The following is a 22,845-nucleotide window of genomic DNA, read 5'->3' on the forward strand; positions in this document are numbered from 1 at the left end:
CCGAATTAAAAAAAATTTAAAAAAAGAAAAAAAAACATTCACAAAGAAGGCCTAAACCTCCGAAGTGTTATACCGGGTTTTAGCGCTGTGAAAAAAGATTACTATTTATTAGTACAATTAGTATTTATTATTAGCATTTAGTAGATATTATTTGTATATTTCTTATTCGTTGGTTAGGGCCCTGAATGAAGAGTATAGAGGTCAATTTAATGTTTCCACTTCCTTTTTGTATTTTTATTTTTATTTAACAATACCTATATATGTATGTGCGTGCATAAGTGTGTATATGTGCTCATATGTATATAGTATCCGTATATTTAATATTGTAGCAAACAGTATTTATTATATATCGTGGCTGAATGGACCAATAATTCAAAGCCATTAAAAAAAGAATTCATTATTTAGTTGAAAATATGTATTATCAGTACATAATGTCAATAAGACATAGATTAGATAAGACAATAATTGGAGAAATAATTAATAACATAAGGTATGCTGATGACACTGTGATTCTAGCAAGTAGCATGGAGGAACTGAGTTGCCTAATGAGTAAGATACAAAAAACAAGTGCACAATACGGACTCAGACTAAATATCACAAAAACCAAATGGATGTTAGTAAGCAAAACCCAACAACCACCACAGCAACTGATATTAGACAATGAAAGAATTGAACACGTGGATTCGTACATCTACTTGGGAACAACAGTTAACTCAAATTGGGATCAAGCTAAGGAAATACGTATAAGAGTAGAAAAGGCAAGAGCATCGTTCACTAGCATGAAGCAAATTTTCACCTCTAAAAGCCTCACCCTACCTCTCAAAATTCGACTTCTGAAATGTTATGTATTCCCGGTTTTGTTATATGGAATGGAGGCGTGGACAATGACCGCAACATGGATGAAAAAAGTAGAGGCCTTCGAAATGTGGGCTTACCAACGTATATTACGAATATCCTGGACTGAGCACGTGACCAACGAAGAGGTACTACGCCGGATAGGTAAAGAGAGAGAGGTAGGAATAAGTATAAAGAAAAGAAAGTTGGAATACTTGGGTCACGTTATGAGACATAATAAATATAGAGTACTACAACTGATCGTTCAAGGGAAAATAGACAGCAGAATGGGTCCAGGGAGGAGAAGACACTCGTGGCTCCAAAACTTGCAGCAATGGTTCGGATTGTCATCTGCTGAACTATTCAGATCTGCCGTAAACAAAGTCAGAATAGCCATGTTGATTGCCAACGTTCGGAACGGACAAGGCACATGAAGAAGAAGAATGTCAATAACTCCATTATAGCTGATATATTTAGTCTTGTTCTAGTTGCCAATGTATCATCACTCTCTAATTTTGTCTTGACTATATTCAAAGTGTCTAATGGCACATTTGTAAATAAACTAATTATGTCAAAACTTACTAAAATATTATTTGAATTAAATTCAATACTTGTTCATTTATTTAAAAAATGTGTATTTTTTATAAAGAATTATATAATAATTTTTCACTAAATAACAAAAAACAAAATTTGTTTAATTTTTTAATGTTTGTATTTTGAGAACGATTTCCAAAGTGGAGATTGAAACGTCAATAAACTTATTTTAACCTTCAATTGTGACGTATTCCCATTAAAATAGTAATTACTTTAAAAAATGTGTTTTAAAAATTTTAATATCGAAAGATAGAGTAAATAAAAAATTTATATAACGATTCACAAGAATTTTTTTGAAGCCATTTATAAATAATAAGTTTCTTAAACTAGTATAAATCACCACCTTAAAAAATGTTTCTGCCCATGCCTCTGGCTTCAAAGAAAATATTTTTCTTTCCTACATTTGACCAATACTCGTCACTGTAGGAGTATTTCCCGTCGAACGGGAAAGCAGCGTCGAAATTTTCGGACAGTTTTCACTTGAATCCTTTCGGCATTGTAGAGCTTCAGCTGGAAAAGTGAAAAGCGCGCATGTTTAGAGTGCGACACGACAAATCGAATACGATGAATATTCCTTCGGCAGTATCGGCAGAGATCCTTCGAAGGTCTTTTTGGTAGGTCGTGTTTCGTGCGCGACGCATCCTGTTGTACAAAAGAAGTATGTATTTCTTAGTGGAAATTTAGTTTTCGAATGGAACTGTAGTGTTTGCATGCTAGTAGCAGCTTAAGCACATTTATTTTTAGGTGTATTTGATGCAAAAAATATATAAAAAGTAAGTTAAATACGAGATGAGCTTTGTAATTTAAAATATATGTAATTTATACCGCGATTTGCTAAATCTACTCTAGAGAAAGATGAAAATGATATTCAATGTTTATCGTCTTTTTATTGATACTAAAAATTCCTAGTTCTTCTCATTTTTTAGTATATTAGATTCTTATTATAACGTTGCGTTGCAGTAGTAGTTACATTCTTCAAAAACAAATATTTTAAATTCATCAAATCGTTTTTCTTCTGATCAGACTATTATCAGTGAGTCCTGGAAGCAACTAATTGCCTTGAATTCACAATTTTAAGTTTAATTTAAGAATTAAAATATAATATTAACTCCCGCTATTAAAAAATAATAATTTAACAGTAGAAAGATATTAATTCTAGTCAATTGCAACTACAGTAAATCCTCCGTTAACCGAAATAATTGGGGGGGAGGCCGTTTCGGATAACAAGAATTTCGGTTAAAAATAACATTGTTTTTTATATTCTTGATCAAAGTATTGGTATTAAAAAATACTATGAGTTGATTTCGTAATGTTTTCTAATAAGCAAATCCAAAATAAAGTAATAAAATTAAGGAAAATAAACAAGTTTAACATGCTTTTTTAAAGAAATCTGCTATTTTTTTTGCGTTTTCGTTTGACAACGATGTTTCTCTCTCCCTCCATCGTTAATTTGCAGAACGTCATGAGTTTGCCTCATTCGATTGTTCGACGAAACGTAAAGCAATCTGAAAAGGACAAAACTTTATGTAATGACAACAAAAATTAAGAATCTAGTCGTGTCCCTAACTAATTAGGCCTACTGTATAAAATTCTTTCCTCTAAAGCATTGAAAATCTCGTCGACGGTCTTGTGCTGCCTGTTGCCTCTTGGGTCGTCATCTTCGTCATCTGATATGCTCAGGTTGTCTTGATAAAGAACCATATCAATGATGTCCTGGTCGATGAATTCACGTTCTGAGTCATCAGCTGCTAACCAGTCACGTATCTCTTCTTAGTTAATTTCGTCATGTCCCGGCAAATTTTTAATGAAAGGTTTAATTTCTTCTGTCGTTTTCTTACCATTTTCTTCTTCAGGATCGTCAATCAAAATCTTATCAAAAAGTTTGTTCCAGCATTTTTCCAAAGTTGAAGATTTGATCTTGGCCCACGACTCAGCTCACCAATAAAAATGTTTTATTCATGGACGTATAAATAAATCATCTTTATTTATACGTCCATGGTTTTATTGTTAAAGATTTGAGAATTTCGGGAACACTTTTGGATTAATTCGTCTCCTGTAATAACAGATGTCTTAAGAATGCTTCTCTATAATGTCTCTTGAATGTCTCTATGACTCCCTGGTCTAACGGCTGGATTAAGCTTGTGATATTCGGTGGCAAAAATCTGACAATTGTCACCATTTTGTAGATTTTGAGGGTGAGGGCGCATTGTCAACAAGCAACAATGCTTTGATGAGAAGGTTTTTTGATTTTAAAAAGGATTTTACACTTGAGACGAATTCATTTTCAAACCATTCTAAAAATAAAGTGGTCGACATCCATGAACTTTTTTGGCTTCTATACCTTAAAATCCCTTTTCGGAAATATCCTTTAGCGCTCTTGGTTTTTGTGATTTCCCAACACACATAGACATCAATTGGTGAGTGAAATTAACGGAATTGTTTACGTTTTGCGACAAACATTTACTTTTTATTGACGAAATTATTGAAACTGTCAGCCTTTTCGGTTAAACGATGTTTCGGTTAAACGATGTTTCGGTTAAACGATGTTTCGGTTAAAAAGGTTTCGGTTAGGGGAGGTTTTACTGTATTTTAATTATACTTACACTCATGGACAAAAATATCGAATATTTTGGAATTTTTTAATTGTTTTTTAAAAATAAATTCTGGTCAATCAAGTCTTTTATTGTGAAGAAGAGTTTATTTTAACAATGTTTATGAGGAGAAAATTGCGAAAAAAATAATGTTTACTGTTATGTAAATAAGGTTATTTTATTCTAAACTTAAATGCTAATTTAAATTGCTCAAACAAATCTTGTTAACAGAAAGAAGTGCATGATCAGTAACCAGTATTCCCCCTCTAGCTCTTATTACTGTTTGCATCCTTCTCGGCTTGCTGGCAAGTACATTATGAACATATCCTTGGGAAATTGCATTCCATTAATCCTTTGTAGCTAGCCTAAGTGGCTCCATCGTATTTGGAATGAGATTTCTTTGTCGTATACGTCATTTAAGCTGTTCCCACATGTGCTCTATTGGATTTAAATCCGGGATTAACAGTGGCCAATCCAATCTTTGAATTTGGACTTCATCAAGATAATTGTGCACCATGGCAGCGGCATGTGGTCGAGCATTATCGTGCATTAACATGAATCTGTCATATCCAATGTCCAAACATATGGCAAAACATGATCTTGCAGAATCTTTTGAACGTAAGAGTCACCAGTCATCCGTACAAGCACTTCCACAAGTGCGGTGCTTACCTCCCAACTAATATATTTCCAAAGCATTATGCCTTCTTCTTCTGGTTCCTATCCGTTTCGGATGTTGGAAATCATTTTGGCAATCACGACCTTGCTCGCTGCGGCTCGAAACAGCTCCGTTGAGGTTTTCTTAAACCATGTTCTTAAATTCCGCAGCCATGATATTCTCCTTCTACCGGGTCCCCGCTTACCTTTGACTTTACCTTGCAATATAGACTGCAGCAGGGAGTAACGGTGCTGATTTCTCATAACGTGTCCCAGATATTGCAATTTTATGCATTTGATCGTAAACACAATCTCTGGTTCCTTCTTCATTTTTTTTAGAACTTCCTTGTTCGTGATCCTTGCTGTAGCACTATGCCACCACCTCCAAAACTAACGGTCTGGGCGAGATTGCAGGTGGCAAATCGTTCTCCAAATCTTCTGTAGACGCGGTTTCAACCATCTGGCTTCAATGATAGGATTCTGGTCTCATTAGTAGAAAGAACATTTTTCCAGTTGTCGATATTCTACTGAATATGTGTTCTTGCAAATTCTAAACGACGAGCTTTATGATTTTGGAGAAGACGTGGAACTTTGACAGGGCGTCTAGGTTTTAAGTTTGCTTCTTTTAACTTTCTTCTAACTTCTAACTGAACTCACATTTACTTGTCTAACATTTACTAACTCATTTCTCATGAGCATTGATGTCAATGAGCGTTTTCATGTAGAATTAAGAACCAAAAAACGGTCATCAATTGCGGTTGTGCACCTTGGACGTCCTTGACCAGACTTTCGTACCTTTTTAAAGTATTTGAAACTGTAGATTGACTTTTCCTGAGACGTCGTGCGATATCTTTTTGTGTATATGCTTCCTCGTACAAAATTACAATCTGTGCTGCTTGGACTTCATCGCAGTGTCGAATTGGTGGCATACTTGTTTTAAACTTAGTTAAATCAAAACAATATTTAATTAAACTTAATAAATCAAACTAAAAATAACCGAATTAGTAGTATGATTTTTCCTTTACGTGAAGAAGGTTTTTTATAATAAAATGTACTAATGACACTAAGCGCTCAATAATCTTCAAAATATTTCAAACCAATTGAATACATCAGTCTACTATATGAGTAACATCAGTAGTCTAAAATTGTGGCTAGTGACTACAAAAAAAAATTGGAAAATTTCAAAATATTCGATATTTTTCTCCATGAGTGTATTATTCTTAACAATATATTTTTATTATACAGTAAGGTCTAGTTTTATGCGGTGGATACGTTCTACAGAAAAGCGAATATATAAAAAAATCACATAAAAAATGACATTACTTGCCTTGAAAAAGTAGGGATACGTCCCGTAGCCTCCTAAAATTACATAAAACCAAGACAAAAATAAAAAAGTTTCCAGAAATTAAAAGAAATAGACTGCATGATAAATTATTTCGAATATCTGAAAGAAATACATACAAAAGCTTAAAAAAAACTGGTCCATATTTCTATTCGTTTTTGTGACTATTTATATTTATTAATATCGTGTCGATAAACAGTAAAATAGGGGAACCTGTTTATTTTACTAGTATTGTTGTTGAAAGTAAACAAATTATTTATAAACTTCGTCTGCAGGTGGATGTTTTTCAAAGTTGTCTCGTTCTGAAACGTGTTTAAAGGCCCGTTTTCACGCTACGTCTTATTGTACGTTTTGTTGGATAGGACAAATCCTATACAATAAAACGTGGCATGTAAACAGCAAAACGTACGTCTTGTCGAATCGAAATAAAATCCAAGGTCAGATCGTAGAAATGATGGGAGAAGCATAGTTTTGCGAGAACTGATAGGATAAAACGTTACGTGAAAATACATGTTCAGACAAGTCGTCCGATCTTGACTTATTTGACGACTAGTTCCACTGCAGTTCGTTTCATTTTTCCCAAAAAAAGCCTAATAATGTCAGATTTGCGGCAATGCACCCACGATTTTCTCGGGGAATTTATTGAATTGTATAAAAGTTTTTAAGTAGTTATGTATTAAAACCAAGTAGATTGCATTACAAGTTTCAGGAATTATTTGGCTTAACGCTGGTTTGGATATTATGATTGTGAACTCCAAGTCCTTGACGCTGCGTCCCGTTGTAAGATATCTGAGAGTTGCTGTGAGTCTTTCATTGGGTGTAATGGCTTTTCTCATGAGGTGTCTTATTTCAATATGTATGGTGTTACCAACTCTAGCAATTGAGCATAGGCTGAGGTGTCCATTCGCAAATAATTGCGCCAGTCATCTGGTTCGCCTCTTTTAGTAACGAGACGTGGGAATACTGGCTTCTTTTTAGAAGCCCACTCTCTTGACCATCTTGTCTTTTACCTCTTCATCCCCTTTTTCCTCAGTCGTAGTATCTTTATAGTTGAAAAAATAAAACGTAGCGTGAAAACGGGCCATAAGATAGCTTAATTCTTCAATATTCTTCCAGTTTAAATCATTATGTTTTTCTATCAATTTTCTAACATTAACTGCTTTTTCTTGTTTTACTTGTCAAGTAAATCTTTGCCTTTTAAAGCACGCTATCTAAGATATTTATTTATTAAGAGCGGTTTCAACATCCTATCTTTTGATGTATTGCTACAAAGTATGTAATAATGTTACTCAATCTTTACTTGCTTTATCTCTTCTTGATCAATACGTAGAAGTTTATATATATATATATATATATATATATATATATATATATATATATATATATATATATATATATATATATATATATATATATATACCCGGTATTTAGGCGTTCCACGCCCTTCCGGTAGGGATCTATGGAGGAGTATCACCTAGCCGCAAGCCCTTATCTCTTGCCGTACTGCTCCACCATAGGCCGATCAGATACCAGCATATTCTAGACTAAGCCGCAGATTCATTTTAGAATTTTAAACTACTGCGTTAGCCTTTTTGGTTTCTGTTCACCGAGCCGGGGATTTGAACTGACATCTCTCGCATTGAAGCGAAGGAGAAGCCAGCCGCCCAGCCCGCTTGGCTATCCGATCGACTCGTAGAAGTTTATAAAACCCGTTTTAATGAAATGTTTTTTATTTAGAAGTATTTTGACTACTGTGATGTAAAAACAACTCTATCACCAGACACTTGTAGGTTATGAGTTTCAACCTGAAGTTAGCAACGCCGGTTTTACAAATGGCGGGAATTTAAAAAAATTTCATAGAAGGAGAGATATATATTCTCATAATTCTAATGGTCATTCTTAATAAGCAAGTTATAGTTATTAAAATAATAAAAATTGAAAACGTGTCCCACAAATAGGACATTGGCAGATAATGGGTTAATGTTTTTACACATTATACATTATGTATTACAGAGTCTGTAGGATCCACTAATGATGACCAATCAATCAATCAATCAATATTCTTTATTTCATCTGACTTTTAGTCAAGTTGTGAAATGCGTCAAATACAATCTATGATCAGTAAAAACTATAAGTACATAAAAACATATAAAATATACACAAAAACATACAAATTGTTAAAAAGAAGCCTGCAAGTATTCCTCTAACGAATAGAAAGTGTTTACCAGAAGTAAGCCCTTAACTGTTCTTTTAAATACATAAATATTTGACTCTTTAACATAATTAGGTAATTTATTATACAACCGCACGCATGTTGGGTATAGACCCTTGCCCACAACGGTCAAGTGACGAACAGGGGTCACCAAATCATTTCTGTAACGAAAATGGTAGCCACTCAATAAGGAAACATCATTTCTGCAAATAAAATTGCATCTATGTGACTTTACATAATCAACACAACTGAAAATATATAGCGAAATTACAGTTATTTGTTTAAAAATTGGTCTACAGGAATCCAAGCGCCTTCTAAACGTCATGGTATAAATATTTTTTTTGTTTTGAAGAACAAGCACCTCATTATTTCGCGAGCAATTTCCCCTACAAACTACGCAATATTACAAAATTGACTGTACATGAGCAAAATAGTAAAGTTTTAAGATATCTAGGGAGACAAAATTTCTAAGTTGCCATAGAACATAACAGTGCACAGACAATCTTCCCACTACATAATCAACGTGAGAGCTCCAAGACAAATTAGAATCCAGGTAAAGATCTATTATGATTATGACGATCTAATAGTTGATCGAATAATATTAAATATTCCTTTTTGAACATTTTTACGTACTATACCTTCTATAAAACCAAGTCATTACTACTATTTTTTTATTTAATATTATGGTATACAGCCAACTACTGGAAATTTTTCCCTAGTGATGTTATAGTTGGCATCAGCGCACAAGAATTATGTCAAAAGGATTTACTGTAGTAAATAACTTCTTATTATTCAACATTTTTCAAAATTTTCGTGAAATATAGTATGTTATAGTATATATTTAATACCTTATTTCTCCGGTACTCGAAGTCGTTAATTACCTGAAACAAAACAAATAATATGTATAAAACTTTAATAAGTAAGTAAATAGGCAAGTAATGAAGACAATATACTATTTAAAGTTTCTTTTAAACCTTATTAACCAAAAAAAGTTTATTTATTAAAAACTAACGGAATTGTTTTGCTGGTAAAAGATTTATTTCAATAAATCAACGAGTGCTGGTATTCCTGCAAATGTGATCTAACTCTTTCTAAATACAGTAAGCTGAGACCCCCCATGCAACAAGTTATTCCATCATTTTACAACATACTTGCTTCTTTCCCAGATCATTGTCATATCTATACAGATTCATCCAAAACTATTGATGGTGTGGGATCAGCAGTTATAACTCCAAACCATTGTATTAGAGTTTAAATTATCTTCCCGTTGCAGTATTTACTCTGGAGAACTATACTCAATTCTGCAAGCGTTCATTTATATACGTACCCAAAACATTCCAATTCTGTCATAACTACTTACTCTCTCAGTGCATTACATAGTGATAGAACAGTTATATACAAGTAATCCCATAGGTATTTTAATAAAAGAACAATTACATTTGCTAAACAACGCGAGGCAGCAAGTACGCTTTATATGGGTTCCATCACACATTGGACTTCATGGAAACGAACAAGCAGATTTGCATGCCTGGGAATCAATACACAGTGCCTCTTCAGTGTTAGTGAACTTCACTCACAGCTACCTAATCTCCAAATCAAATCGCTATGTTTGTGACTTATGCAACTGCGACATTAATGTAACACATGTATTAATAGAGTGTCCTAAATATATTAGTGGAAGACAAAAACACTCACTACCTAACAAAATGAGATTTTATAAGGTGTTCTAAGGTGACGGAAACAACCGCGTTTTTCATTATCAAATAAACAACTTTCTAATAAACAATTGGAATAACTTTTAAATGAATAATTTATAAGTTTTAAAGTTAAACAGAATAATTAACAACATTAATTAATAAAATTATAAAACACAATAAAATACCTGAAGAATTAAGAACGAGCGAACTAACACTGCTATTCAAAAAAGTAGATATAAAACAACCAGAAAACTACAGAGGTATAAAAGTAGAAAAGTACTAATAAATCAGAGGATAAGTTTAGCAGATGAACAACAGGGTTTTCGTAGTGGAAGATCGTGTATAGATGCAATATTCGTTATAAAGCAAATTACTGAGAAATCACTAGAGTATATAATAGACCAGCATTTCTGTCTGATTGACCTAAAGAAAACGTTTGACAGAGTAAGATTCACAGATCCATGTTCCACTAAATATTATAAAAACTATCGAAAACATCTACCAAAACAACAAAATGGAAGTCAGAATAGATGGACAACTCACAGAACCTATAGAAATAGGCAGCGGAATAAGACAAGGGGACTCATTGAGCCCCATGCTCTTTAATTTAATCAAGGATAAAATCATCAAATGCGTTAACAAAGGAAGAGGATACAGAATGAGAAACAAAGAAATAAAAATACTCTGTTACGCAGACGACGCAAGATTGATAACTCAAGACGAAGATAGCCTGCAAAGACTGGTCTACAGAGTTAACATAAGAGCAAAAGAATTTAATATGACAATCTCATCTCACAAAACTAAAACAATAGTAGTCAGCAAAGAACCAACCAGATGTAAAATAGCAATTGTTGGCATCAGTATTGAACAAGTAATGGAAATCAAATACCTTAGAATTACACTGTCCAGCTATGGATACCTGGACAAAGAAGTGAGAGATCAAGTACAAAAAGCAAATAGACTGGCATAATGCCTTAATAACACTATATGGCGAAACAGCCACATTAATACTGAGATGAAATCAAGAATTTGTAAAGACAGTGTAAAGACCGAGAGATCGAAAGAGAAGTGAAGACTTTAAGAAGAAAATGTAACATACAGTGGATAAAAATGTCCTAAAATACAGGGTGTTACATTTAAAGAGCTGATGACGTCAGCACTGTAATGTGTATCACCTTGTACTTATAATGAAATTTTATTGTAAAATGTAGAACATTAAATTTAAAAATCGACGTGTTTTAGATTTTTTTAAAAAGGCTTTTCATTTAGGAAATATCGAATTTATTCCATACTTTACGGACACACTATATATATATATATATATATATATATATATATATATATATATATATATATATATATATATATATATATATATATATAGATAGATAGATAGATATATAGAAGTTAACAAGAGATCATAATATGTACTAAATTCTAAAGTAATTTTCTAAAAGCGGCCTGTTCGATTGTTTGTTAATTGTCAAGTTTGGTTCTGATTATGTTGTTAAACCGAACCGAAGTATTTCATCTATAGTTATCAGAGATCTCTTTCAACCCTACTTTTAAATTTTTCTCTAGTGCTTACCTCGATTTGGTTATTTATCTTTGCTCTATAGAGTTCTCTAAAAAATTCTTCAGTTTTTTTTTTGATATTGTTGTGTTCTATTTCTCCATTGTGCTTTTTCAGGACAATAATTTAGCTAGCCTATGTATCCTTTAGTTGTTTTTTTATAGAAGGTATTCATTGCGTACGTTTTGTTTTGTGCCACGAAGTTCACTAAAATTTCTCCTCTGCCATTTTCTTAACTTAATACCAAGTTTCCTCTCTTCTTTCTTTCTGTATGTATTAGTTTATGACAAATTAAAAATAGTTGTATTAGGTTTATACAACTGTCAAATTGAGAGAATTTATTATACTGCGTTATGTTCATGTCATATCCATCTTTTTGAGCGGTGTTATATTTCAACCACTTCAGAAGATGTAAAAGCAAAAAATTATACAAAACAAAATTGTAATTTAAAATTTCAAGGGTTGACTATGATGAAAATAATACTCGTCGAATGATGAAATATGACAACGTGTTAACATAATAAAAAAATATGTTGCAAATCCAATTAGTACGTTTTAGTAGACACAACGCGAAACTTAATACGTACAATTATCAGGGAATTTAAACCTGCAGCAAATCACAGTAAAGTTGTACCAGAAATTAACGAAGTATGCAGTTGGGTATGTCTTTTGTGTAATAATTATTTAATCATATTTATAGTTTTGACGTTTTACAAACATATCAATAAACTCGACAATTTTATGTATCTGTCATGACAGTTGTTAATAAGGTACGTGATGAAAGGTCTACACTCTAGTGCGATTAATGCACGCTACCGAGTTGTATAAAGTTCAGTTTAAATCCAACAGAGATGTACGAAACATTTTTTGTTCAAGGGATAATGATTTGTTTTAATCGGTCGATACACCATATACGATCAAATATTAAGTAAGGTAAATATGTAGCGCTGTAATTGATTTTGTGGTGCAGTGATGTCTGTATATCATATTGAAATATTGTGTAATTTAATGTGATTTGTGTTTATTTATAATCTCGTAATTATATATATATCATCGTGTTATTTTAAGCTTTTCTACGTTGATTTTTTAACAGACCAGATTTCGGAAGCTTAGGTCATAATGGAGAGAACAAATCATGTGAATCCTTTTAATTTTTTCTCTGTGAAAGAATCTCTAAACGACTGTTCACGCGAATTGTATTCTTTCAAACTAAGTCTGTCACTAATTTTGTTTTTAATAAGTTCTGCGATGGTCTGTGTAGAAGACATTAATCATTTCCTTCTTCTGACTGTTGTTTTTTATATGCTTTTTATTGGCACAAATTGTTAAGTTTTAACGTCTATAAAAAGCTTCAGTAAAGCTATTAAATGCTATGAATGAACCCGTATTATACACCATTCATTTTTTATATAAAACAAACCATTTAAACTTATGTCACATATGTCGAATCAACTATATATACTCGTACCAAATTATACATTTTTTGTTTATGCTGATCTATGAATCTTTCAGACCGAACAAGAAATCGAATTTAAACAAAAATCACGGTTTCAAAAAAACGGCAACAACGGGAAATCCCTAATTTATTTCTAGATGCAAAAATTCGTGAAACTGATAGGATGTTTGCATAATATGGAAAATACCCAAATAGATGTATCCTACATCATTCATACCAAGACGTAAAAATGTTTCGATATTATCCACATTCCACGATAACCCCGAAATCGATATTGATTCTGGGATGGGAGAAACATAAGCTTTCGGTTATTGCATTTTATAACTTTATAGAGGGCGCAGTGGATGTTGCAGACAGGATAATAATTGAATACTCCGTTACAAGAGCTCAATGCTCAACATCTCACTGCATATAGTGTGTCAATACATATTTTATATACTATAATGATGTCCTCACCACAAATAGGATTTGAACAATATGTACCTAGAAGTGATTTTTTTAATTTTTACTACGCGGACAGAAAAAATATGATTGTTTGTTTCTCTAGTGTCTGATAAAATTATCTGTATCAGGAAGACCGGCTTGGCTTCTTATTTGTAATAATAATGTTGGTTTTAAAGATCTCTATTTAATTGTTTATAATATATTATTATCTCTAAAATAATTTACTATAGTAAATTATTTGACTATTACTGCAATATTCATCAATGAAAGAAACTGTTAGCGACCATCTGCAACTTATTGGGGACACAGAGTAATTAGACTTCATCTGGTCCACAACATCTACTGCTCTAGAAGCTTATAACCTCGGGCTTAAAATTTTCACCAGATTTTTCATCAATTGCGCCATCATTATGAAAAGTAGATAAAATCAAACCATTTTTGTTTTTCTTGGGGACGTGTGATACTAAGAAACAATCTTTACCATAACCAAAAATGCTGCTCTTAAGTGATTTTTCTTTTGTAGCTAAAAAAAGTGGAGGACTTTCTGGTTTATTTTTACCAAGGGTTCCTACGAGGATTGTTCTGTAATTATGAAGCAAGTCAGTAGCCAGTAGAATAGACGTAAACCAGTTATCACAAGTAACCTTACGTCCAGTATTAACAGTTGGTTCTATTATACGTTTTATCGCATTACTAGCAGTATTATTTATATCATAGGGGCCTTGCGGCTGCTTTCCAGCATATACTTCCAACTTCGCTGTATACAATATTCGCGTATCAACTAATGCGAACATTTTAATTCCGTATTTTGCAGGCTTACTCGGTATATATTGACGAAAGCTACATTTTCCCAAAAAACATTCAAGCATCTGGTCAACGCAGCAGTATTTTCCAATTGAGTAGCAAGCCGTACACTTTTCCAGTGTCCTCGAAAACTTTTCTTATGGGAAAATGGTTCTAGAATGTATATTTTCAAAACGTAATGCGCGAATGAGGATATAAAATCGCTTCTTTGATAAAACAGGAACTGTCTCACCTGTAGCCCAAAAGTCATCCAAATTTACACGAGAAGCTTTCGAAGTACTAGCTAAATACAACGAGCCAAGTAGTGCTCTAATCTGATCACTATTAGTTTTTACTATAATTCTATTCATTTTACAAATTCCCAATCGTCAATAGAACCACGTGTAAGCCAAACAGGGTCGTACTGATGTACGACCTATGTATCATATGATTTTTAAAATTATTTACTTTTGAAATTGTTAGTGTAAGAATTTCTTGAAATTTAATCATTATATCACAATTAAACTAAACTCTAAAAAATAACACGACCAGTAAATAACTTAACAATAACTATAACATAAATATAACACAATATATTAACTTAAAAATCAACACGATACAATTTGAATTTAAAATGCTGGCAAGTTTGGATCTGTAACATGAGAATCTGTCTCGCTTAAGGTAATAAATTATATTTAATAGCCTCTTGACGAATGAGACGGCGAATATCAACACGTGCTCATGTTTACTGATGGGAATTTGGTAAACGAATGAACTTTTCACAAGAACACTGGTTGCGCAGTGTTTCTAAATATTTATTCGTAGGCTGCAGGATTTCATTAGAAAAAAATAACTTCAACTGCTGTTATCACATTTTTCGCTATTTGCTTTACCCCTGGTAGACGAGTAACTATATTATGCTTACGCGTGCGACTAGTTTTTCGCTGTGAATGAACAGCCCATTTTGTTTTATAATATTTTCCAAGATATTAGCAGGAGCGTAATAAAAATTACAGGTAGTACAATATATTTACGACGAGGTCCACCGAAGAACACCACTCAAATACAACTACACACGGTTACTCACGTCGTGAGCGTATCGTTTGTCGCTCAGTTTGAAACCGGACGAGAGATTTATATGTGGCAGGGGGAGTATTTAGACTTGCCGGCAATTTTTTTAAAACTTAAAACAATTTTACGGAAGACAGTCCAGCCAATGAGAAAGAATGATTTATCGAACAACTTCAGGAACAAATGGATAAGAGAAAACCTAAACAAGAAATAATAATAGTGGGGGATCTAAATGGAAGAGTCGGAAGAAAAGACAATGACAGAACAGTTGGTCCATTTGGAGAAGACACAATTAACGACAACGGAGAAAGATTGGTAGAACTATGTGAAGTAAATGATTTGAAAATTATGAACGGATTCTACAAACACAAAAATATACATAAGTACACATGGACTCAAGAGACAAGAAAACTAAGATCCATTATTGACTACATTATCATGAACCACAAAAGCTCCATCAAAGTGAAAGACACCAGAGTGAAAAGAGGGGCAGAGTGTGGAACAGATCACAAACTTGTGGTGGCATGGATGGAATTCCCCTATATCTGGACAAAACAAAAACATACATCGATTGTTACAACGGGAACGACAATAAACGAAAAGAGGCTCAAATTACATCTATTGCAGGAAGAATCAATAAAAGATTTATACAAAAGAAGACTAGACCAAAAACTAGAAGAATTCAGATATGACACGTTAGATGAAATGCATGAACACATAAAAACCTGCCTGATTTCAGCGGCCTTAGAAGCTCTTGGAGAAGACGACCAAAGGAACACCCATCAGAATATCAAATTAAGGGAAGACACATTGAAATGCATAAAAGAAAAGAAAAAACTACACATAAAATACCTAAACACCAAAAAACAGGAAGACTTAGACCTATATAGAGCGAAAAACAGAGAGGTAAAGAAAAGAGTAACAAATGAAAAGAACGAACGATGGGAACAAGCATGCACAGAGATAGAACGACATATCGGAGGAACGAGAAATTCAGAATCATGGCGAATATTAAAAGCACTTCAACGAAATAAGACAGAGAAAACCCAGATCGGCAAAATTAGTGAAAACGAGTGGCAAGAATACTACGTAGAACTACTTACAGAAAACCGTCCCCAATTTCAGGAAGAGAATATAGAACATGCAGGAAATGGGGCATACGACCAGATAGAAATAAGCCTGGCAGAAGTTAAGAGAGCAATCAAGACATTGAAGAACAAAAAAGCCAAAGGACCCGGAGGAATACCAAACGAACTAATTAAAAACGGAACGGAAAAGTTATTCCGCATGCTACATAGAATGTTCGAAAGAGGACTAAATGGAGAAGAAATACCTGCGGAATGGACACAAGCATACATCACATCCATACATAAGAAAGGAAACAGGAAAAAATGTGAAAACTATAGAGGAATTAGTATAATATCGTCGGTAGGTAGACTTTACGGGAAAATTATTAAGGAAAAACTAGAAACTGAAATAATAGGAAAAATTGGAGAAGACCAAGCAGGGTTCACAGTAGGAAAATCATGCCTAGATCATACGTACACATTAGAACAACTGATAGAGAAGAAAATGGCAAAAGGTAGACCGGTCCATCTGGCCTTTGTTGATCTAAAGAAAGCATATGACTCAATACCTAGAGTCAAATTATGGGAAGCAATGAATGACCTCGGAATCCGACAAACACTAATAAAAGCAGTTAAAGCACTATACAAAGAAAACAAAGTAGCTATTAAATGTGGAAATAAAGCCTACAATCCATTTAAGACGACAAAAGGACTTCTACAAGGCTGTGCTACGTCCCCTACTCTGTTTAAAATATTCTTGGAAAAGACACTCAAACCATGGAGGAGAAAGTGCGAAGGAATGGGCATACCAGTAAGAGACGAATACCTATACACCTTAAGTTTTGCCGACGATCAAGTAGTCATCGCACAAGATGAAGAAGATCTCAGCTTTATGCTCAGAAAACTAGAAGAAGAATATAAAAACAACGGAATGGAAATAAACTTAGAGAAAACCGAATACCTAACAACAGAAAACAAGGATATGAGAAACCTAGAGATAGACGAGGGAAGACAAATAAATGGAACAGATAAATTCAAGTATTTAGGAACCATAATATCGAACCAGGGAACAACAGAAGAAGATATAAACAACAGACTGAGACAAACAAGAAACTGTATAAGACAACTAAACTCAGTGTTGTGGGATAAGAACATTACGATAAAGACAAAAAAGAGAATATATAATACCCTGACAAGAAGTATCCTGACATATGGGTCCGAAAACTGGACAATAAACAAGAGAAATAGAGGTAGAATAAGAGCAGTAGAAATGGAGTTCCTGAGGAGAAGCTGTAGACTTACAAAAAGAGACAAAATTGAAAACGCAGAGATTAAGCGGAGAATGGGAGTGCAATCAGACATAATCGACTATATAGAGGAGAAGAGACTATCCTGGTACGGCCACGTCAGAAGAGCGGACAGAGGACGCTGGATAAACAAAATCACAGAATGGAGCCCGATTGGAAGAAGAAAGAGAGGAAGACCCCGAAGGTCATTCAGAGACGAAATCGACGAGGCTATGGAGAAAAGAACCCTGCGAGATGGAGACTGGAATGACAGGGAAAATTGGAGAAAACGGTTGAGTGAAGGAAGGCAGTGAAAACTGTGAAAATCCTTAGTAGTAGTAGTAACAATTTTAAATATTTTTTAAAATGCCGGCTTTTTTGCCGGCAAAGTACATAATTCCTATATACTGCAGACAGAGAATACATCAAGTCCAAATGCCGGTTCTTTTCTAAAAACTTTTATAACGTTGGGAAAATAATTTCAACTGAACGCCACGGTTACCACGCGAACAATGACGGATTAATGGTTCCTTTTAATGACTGAAATGCGAAGTTTTGTTTATTTTACGAATGTGCGTACTAGATGTTTATTTAATAAATATTAACAAAAAATACCACATTATATTTTATTTCTATGTAAGAATAGGCACAAATTCATGTTACGATTAAATCTAACACGCGAAATAACGACGTAATAATTGACCGCGCGAGTAATCACGGTTTAGCTCTTCATCAACAAGTAGATCTTGTTCTTTTAAATCACATTGTATATTATAATATTTATTTTATAAATTATTTTTAGCGTATATTTACAAAAGACGAAAATCCTCACGCACGCTTAATCCTCAGTCAAATCTAGCCCGCCCACGTCACTGATATCACAATGGAATAAATAAATAGGATAGCATGCTTTTCGTTTCGTGCTCATTGTGTATTTTGTGTTGTTAGTCTACTGTCTCCATCGATAATATTACTCACTACTTATGTATGTTAATTAGTTCATTTGACCAGGTAAGAAACATGCCATAAGTGTAGTCCAACGAAGTTTAGTATCTGCTGTTATAGTTATTTAACAGTGAGCAGGAATTGGTTCGATATATCTGATCTTCTAAATTAAATAAGTAGATTAGAGGTTCTTTCAGATAAGATTCTTTATGTAAAAAGTATACGTTTAGTTGAGCGTAGCAATTTGTAGTGGTTTTAGTGAATTTTAGTAAAGAAATTACAGCAAAAACTCGAACAAAGAGCATTAGTTTGTTGGTGTTTTGTTGTTAAAGTCAATAGCTTTTGTTTTGCTAGTTTTTTGCATTGTTGATTAATGTGTCAGGTACGTAACTAACCGTTTAAACAGCACATTGCCGGAACACTGATAATTTTTTCAAGGATAACAAGCGAAATAATTCGGAGTGTATAAATATTTTTTCCATTCAACAGGAATTTAATTTTTTTTTGAAGTAAAACTTTTAATTTGTCCATAATTGTATATATTTGACATTGATTAGTATGAGATTATGTTTTATTTTCTAGTAGCACATGGCAAGGATGTTAATATCATTATATTTTTCTTTATCTCTATGCGTAATCCCCCAATTACCTTTACATATACATTAATACTGACATAGACATCTTCTACCAAGCATCTTCCACCAGATATTTTATCTCCTTCTTCTCCTATCCTTCCTGGAATCTGTAGCTCTGCAATAATTTTTATTCGGTAATAATGATTTCGCGACACCAGCGTCGGCTGGTCTCACACGTAGGCTTTCCCTAATATAGTTATTTTTTCATCTATCTTCACTCCACTCCACTCATCCATCTAACTATTCAACTTACATTTTAGCCATCTCGCTCTAACTCTACTGCATACATCTCCATCTATTTCCTCATTACTCCGTAGTATCAATCCTAGATACTTTTCACAATTATTTCACTATCCAAAGTTATCAATTTAGTTGTAGTAACTCCATATTTGAATCTTCTTTTCATTTTTGGACATAGGCCTCTCCCAACTCCTTCCATCTATCTCTATCCTTAGCAACATACTTTCAATTTGTTCCCGATATTCTTCTTTTCTCGTCTTCTCATTTCACCTGTGGTCTTCCTGTTGGTCTTGTAAGGTCTCCAATGTTGTATTGTGGCGTTCCAACGTTGGTGTTTCCATATTTGAATGAACATTCCAAATACTCTGTTTTTTGTTCTACTAACCTTTAAATCTTTTTCTTCAAAAGCTGGTTTACAGTGTTCTAATCTTTGCTCAAATTTACTTTCACTATTTCCCATTTAAACCATAGACTATATAAATAGACTGCATTTCATCAGGTAAAGTGAAGGGACCATATTTATAAAAACTTTTTCCTCTGTCTCCGACTTTTTATACGAAGGTGGGAGAATTGAATTGCGGTTATACGCATAGACTTATATATAAAAATATATATAAATCATAGACATAAACACCCTCACACGCACCGCTACTCCCACTTGACATCAAGACGAGGGAGATAGGGTAAAATAAACTAATGAGAGAAATATAGGAAATTAGCTGAGAGATCTTGTTGATATTGGAAACTGCAGACTTGCTCACACTATATTATATATGTCTAAGATTTAAACATTACATCATCAACATACATAATACATAAAGCTCCAAAGAATGGCACTGTAATTTTCCTGTTAACTAATTCAATAGTTCTTTCATATAAAAGTTCTCCCACAGCTGTCCTGATATTAATTTTAGGAACTTTGTACAGTGGTTTTATGGTTTTGGTTCAAATTATCACTGCAAGAACTGCAATTGATAAGCTGCTAATGAAATTTGTGAGCTGGGTTTAGACCTGCGTGATACAGGATAATTTTAATTTACTGATGACTCGTCGTTGTCATAGGTCAGTACGTTCCAAAATTTGTTTAACACATTTTCCCCTGTGAATAATGGTGCGAAGCTACCATTCGCGGGATTATGCCTGAACACTACGAGTGCTTTTCGAAATTAAGGTTTATGGTGGGATCTATTCTTGTCAATACGTCTTAGAGCGACGAACTGGGTATTGTAATCTTTTCGAAGTTGGAACTTGGAATTGACTGTGAAAGGGAGAAGAACTATGAAGGGCACACTAAAATTTTTGCACCGAGACATCTTGTAGAAGTTACTCGACTTCGTATTTGACATATTTTCACAATTTTTTTATGGTAAACAACATTGACATATTGAGAATTCATCGCGACTTTATAAGATGTTAAAATTGGCCACACCAACAACGATGTGTTTAGCCATACGTTTTGGTTTTTGCGTTCTCGAGAATCAAATACAAACTACTTAGTAAACATTTTAAACCATCAGATGAGCCGGTCGAAGCAGACAAAAATCTTCTGAGATACCTATTTCGGACACATCAACTGTTCGCAGATGGACGCACCAACCTCAGTAACGAATTCCGCAAACGCCAGCAGGCAGAAAACATTGATGCTGTGCAGGGAATGATACAGATCGACATGTTAAGTATATGAGATTCGTGCCTCTTTGGATATATGCATGACTGAAATACAAACAATTTTGCATGAAGTTTTGGCTATGAGAAAGATATCCAGTCGTTGGATTCCTCATAATTTGACTGCTGCCGATTGGTGCTGCGCCACACTCAAACGATTTAATGGAAGCAGCAACGGAGGAGGTAATGAAACATGGATATACTGTTATAAGCCTAAACGAAAAACCAATCAACGGCATGTCTGTTTCAAGATGAGACAAAGTCAACAAAAGTAGTCCGCGCTCGCAGAAAAAAAGGATATGTTACCACGATACTAGACTCGTCAAGGCTAAAGGTGAACAACCATTTGTTTGCCAGAAGTGATTGCTGAACTCCGCGAAAACAACTGGAATTCGCATTTTCTTGCATTTGAAGGCGAAAAACATTGATTTGATGAGCGATTCTGCATACAATCCTGGTTTGGCACCGTGTGATTTCTTTGCAGTCTCGAGAATCAAAAACAAATTACGCAGTAAACATTTTAAGATGTCGATGAGGCGGTCGAAGAATACAAAATATCATTTTTGAGATACCTATGTCGGACTGGCATAAACGTATCGACGATTGGTTTATTCGAATGTAAAATTATATTGATCTTAAAGGTGAATACTTTGAAAACCAATAAAGCTGATTTTTTCCACAAACATGTTTTCCTTCTATTATGTGTGCTAACGTTTAGTGTGTCCCTCGTACTTTCTTTGAAATCAGTCAAAATATGGGGTTTTTGTAAGATGGTTTTCTACTTCATTATATTGACGAAGATATGGTGTTTGTTTTTTCGACAATATCAGCACGGGAATAAGAAGAGGGCCCGATATACACGTGGCCACTACGCAGCTCAAATCTTGCGGAGATTTCTTGCTTTTTCGTGGTTGATCTTCCTTGTCTAAATCCTGCCTGGTATCCTCCGAAGATCTTCTCTGCAAGTGGTTGTAGTTTATGGTTAAGTATACTGGTAAATATTTTATATCCACAACACAACAAGGAGATTCCTCTATAGTTTTGACAAAGGAGTTTATCGCCCTTTTTACGGATTGGGCAGATGATACTCCATATTCCCTTTTCGTTATTTCCCTTTTATTCAAATTGAACAATTCTGCGATTATTCTATCACATCCGGGGGCCTTGTTATTTTTCTGCAGTTGATTACCCTTTTAACCTCTTCTACGAACTAACTACAAACACTTTAATATTTCTAAAAACAATTCTCATTTTTTAATCGGTGTTGAACTTGTGTATAGGAAAAAAAAACAGATATTTTGTGTATACGAAAAAAAAAAAACAGATAATACTACAAAGTCACACTAACTATTTTTGTTATTGAAATTATTGTTTTTATTATTTATTCTTCTTGAAAATTAATAACAACTTTATTATTTCATATAAAATTTATATTAGAACTGGAGTATTGAGATGCTACGTGTTCTCTGTCCTGTTGTATGGAGTTGAGGCCTGGACAATTACAGAGGCGACAGAGAAAAACTCATTAACTTTGAAATGTGGTGTTATCGAAAAATGTGGAAAATATCTTGGACACAACATATAACAAACGTGGAAACGCTACGACGAATGAAAAAAGATAAAGAAATACTCAACACTATAAAGAAAAAAAAATGAGCTACTTTGGTCATATACTAAGAAACGAGAAATACGAATTAATGCGGCTGATCATACAAGGGAGGGTGGAAGGCAAAAGAGGACCGGAGAGGGGACGCAC

The 22,845-nt window shown here is 33.8% G+C and overlaps 2 protein-coding genes across 9 annotated transcripts in view; one reads left to right on the forward strand and one right to left on the reverse strand.

Moving 5' to 3' along the window:
- Window positions 1-22,845, forward strand: part of LOC140449647 (guanylate kinase) — a 202,127-nt gene that overhangs the window by 166,756 nt on the left and 12,526 nt on the right. The window contains exon 1 of one of the 8 annotated variants that reach the window (XM_072542915.1): window positions 1,960-2,086. The exons of 3 other annotated variants lie outside the window; for them this stretch is intronic. Coding sequence is in view for 1 of the 5 variants with exons in the window: in XM_072542910.1 (XP_072399011.1) it covers window positions 12,148-12,157 (10 nt within the window). In the remaining 4 variants the exon portion in view is untranslated. Of the gene's footprint in view, window positions 1-1,959; window positions 2,202-11,997; window positions 12,158-18,481; window positions 18,616-18,767; window positions 18,932-22,845 lie in introns of those variants that run through there. 4 more of the 8 variants (XM_072542916.1, XM_072542910.1, XM_072542912.1 and 1 more) reach the window with 4 other exon arrangements.
- Window positions 1-22,845, reverse strand: part of LOC140449644 (uncharacterized) — a 197,524-nt gene that overhangs the window by 64,013 nt on the left and 110,666 nt on the right. The gene's annotated exons all lie outside the window — the stretch shown is intronic.

Source organism: Diabrotica undecimpunctata, chromosome 9 (assembly GCF_040954645.1).
Source record: "Diabrotica undecimpunctata isolate CICGRU chromosome 9, icDiaUnde3, whole genome shotgun sequence".
NCBI classification, from domain to species: domain Eukaryota; kingdom Metazoa; phylum Arthropoda; class Insecta; order Coleoptera; family Chrysomelidae; genus Diabrotica; species Diabrotica undecimpunctata.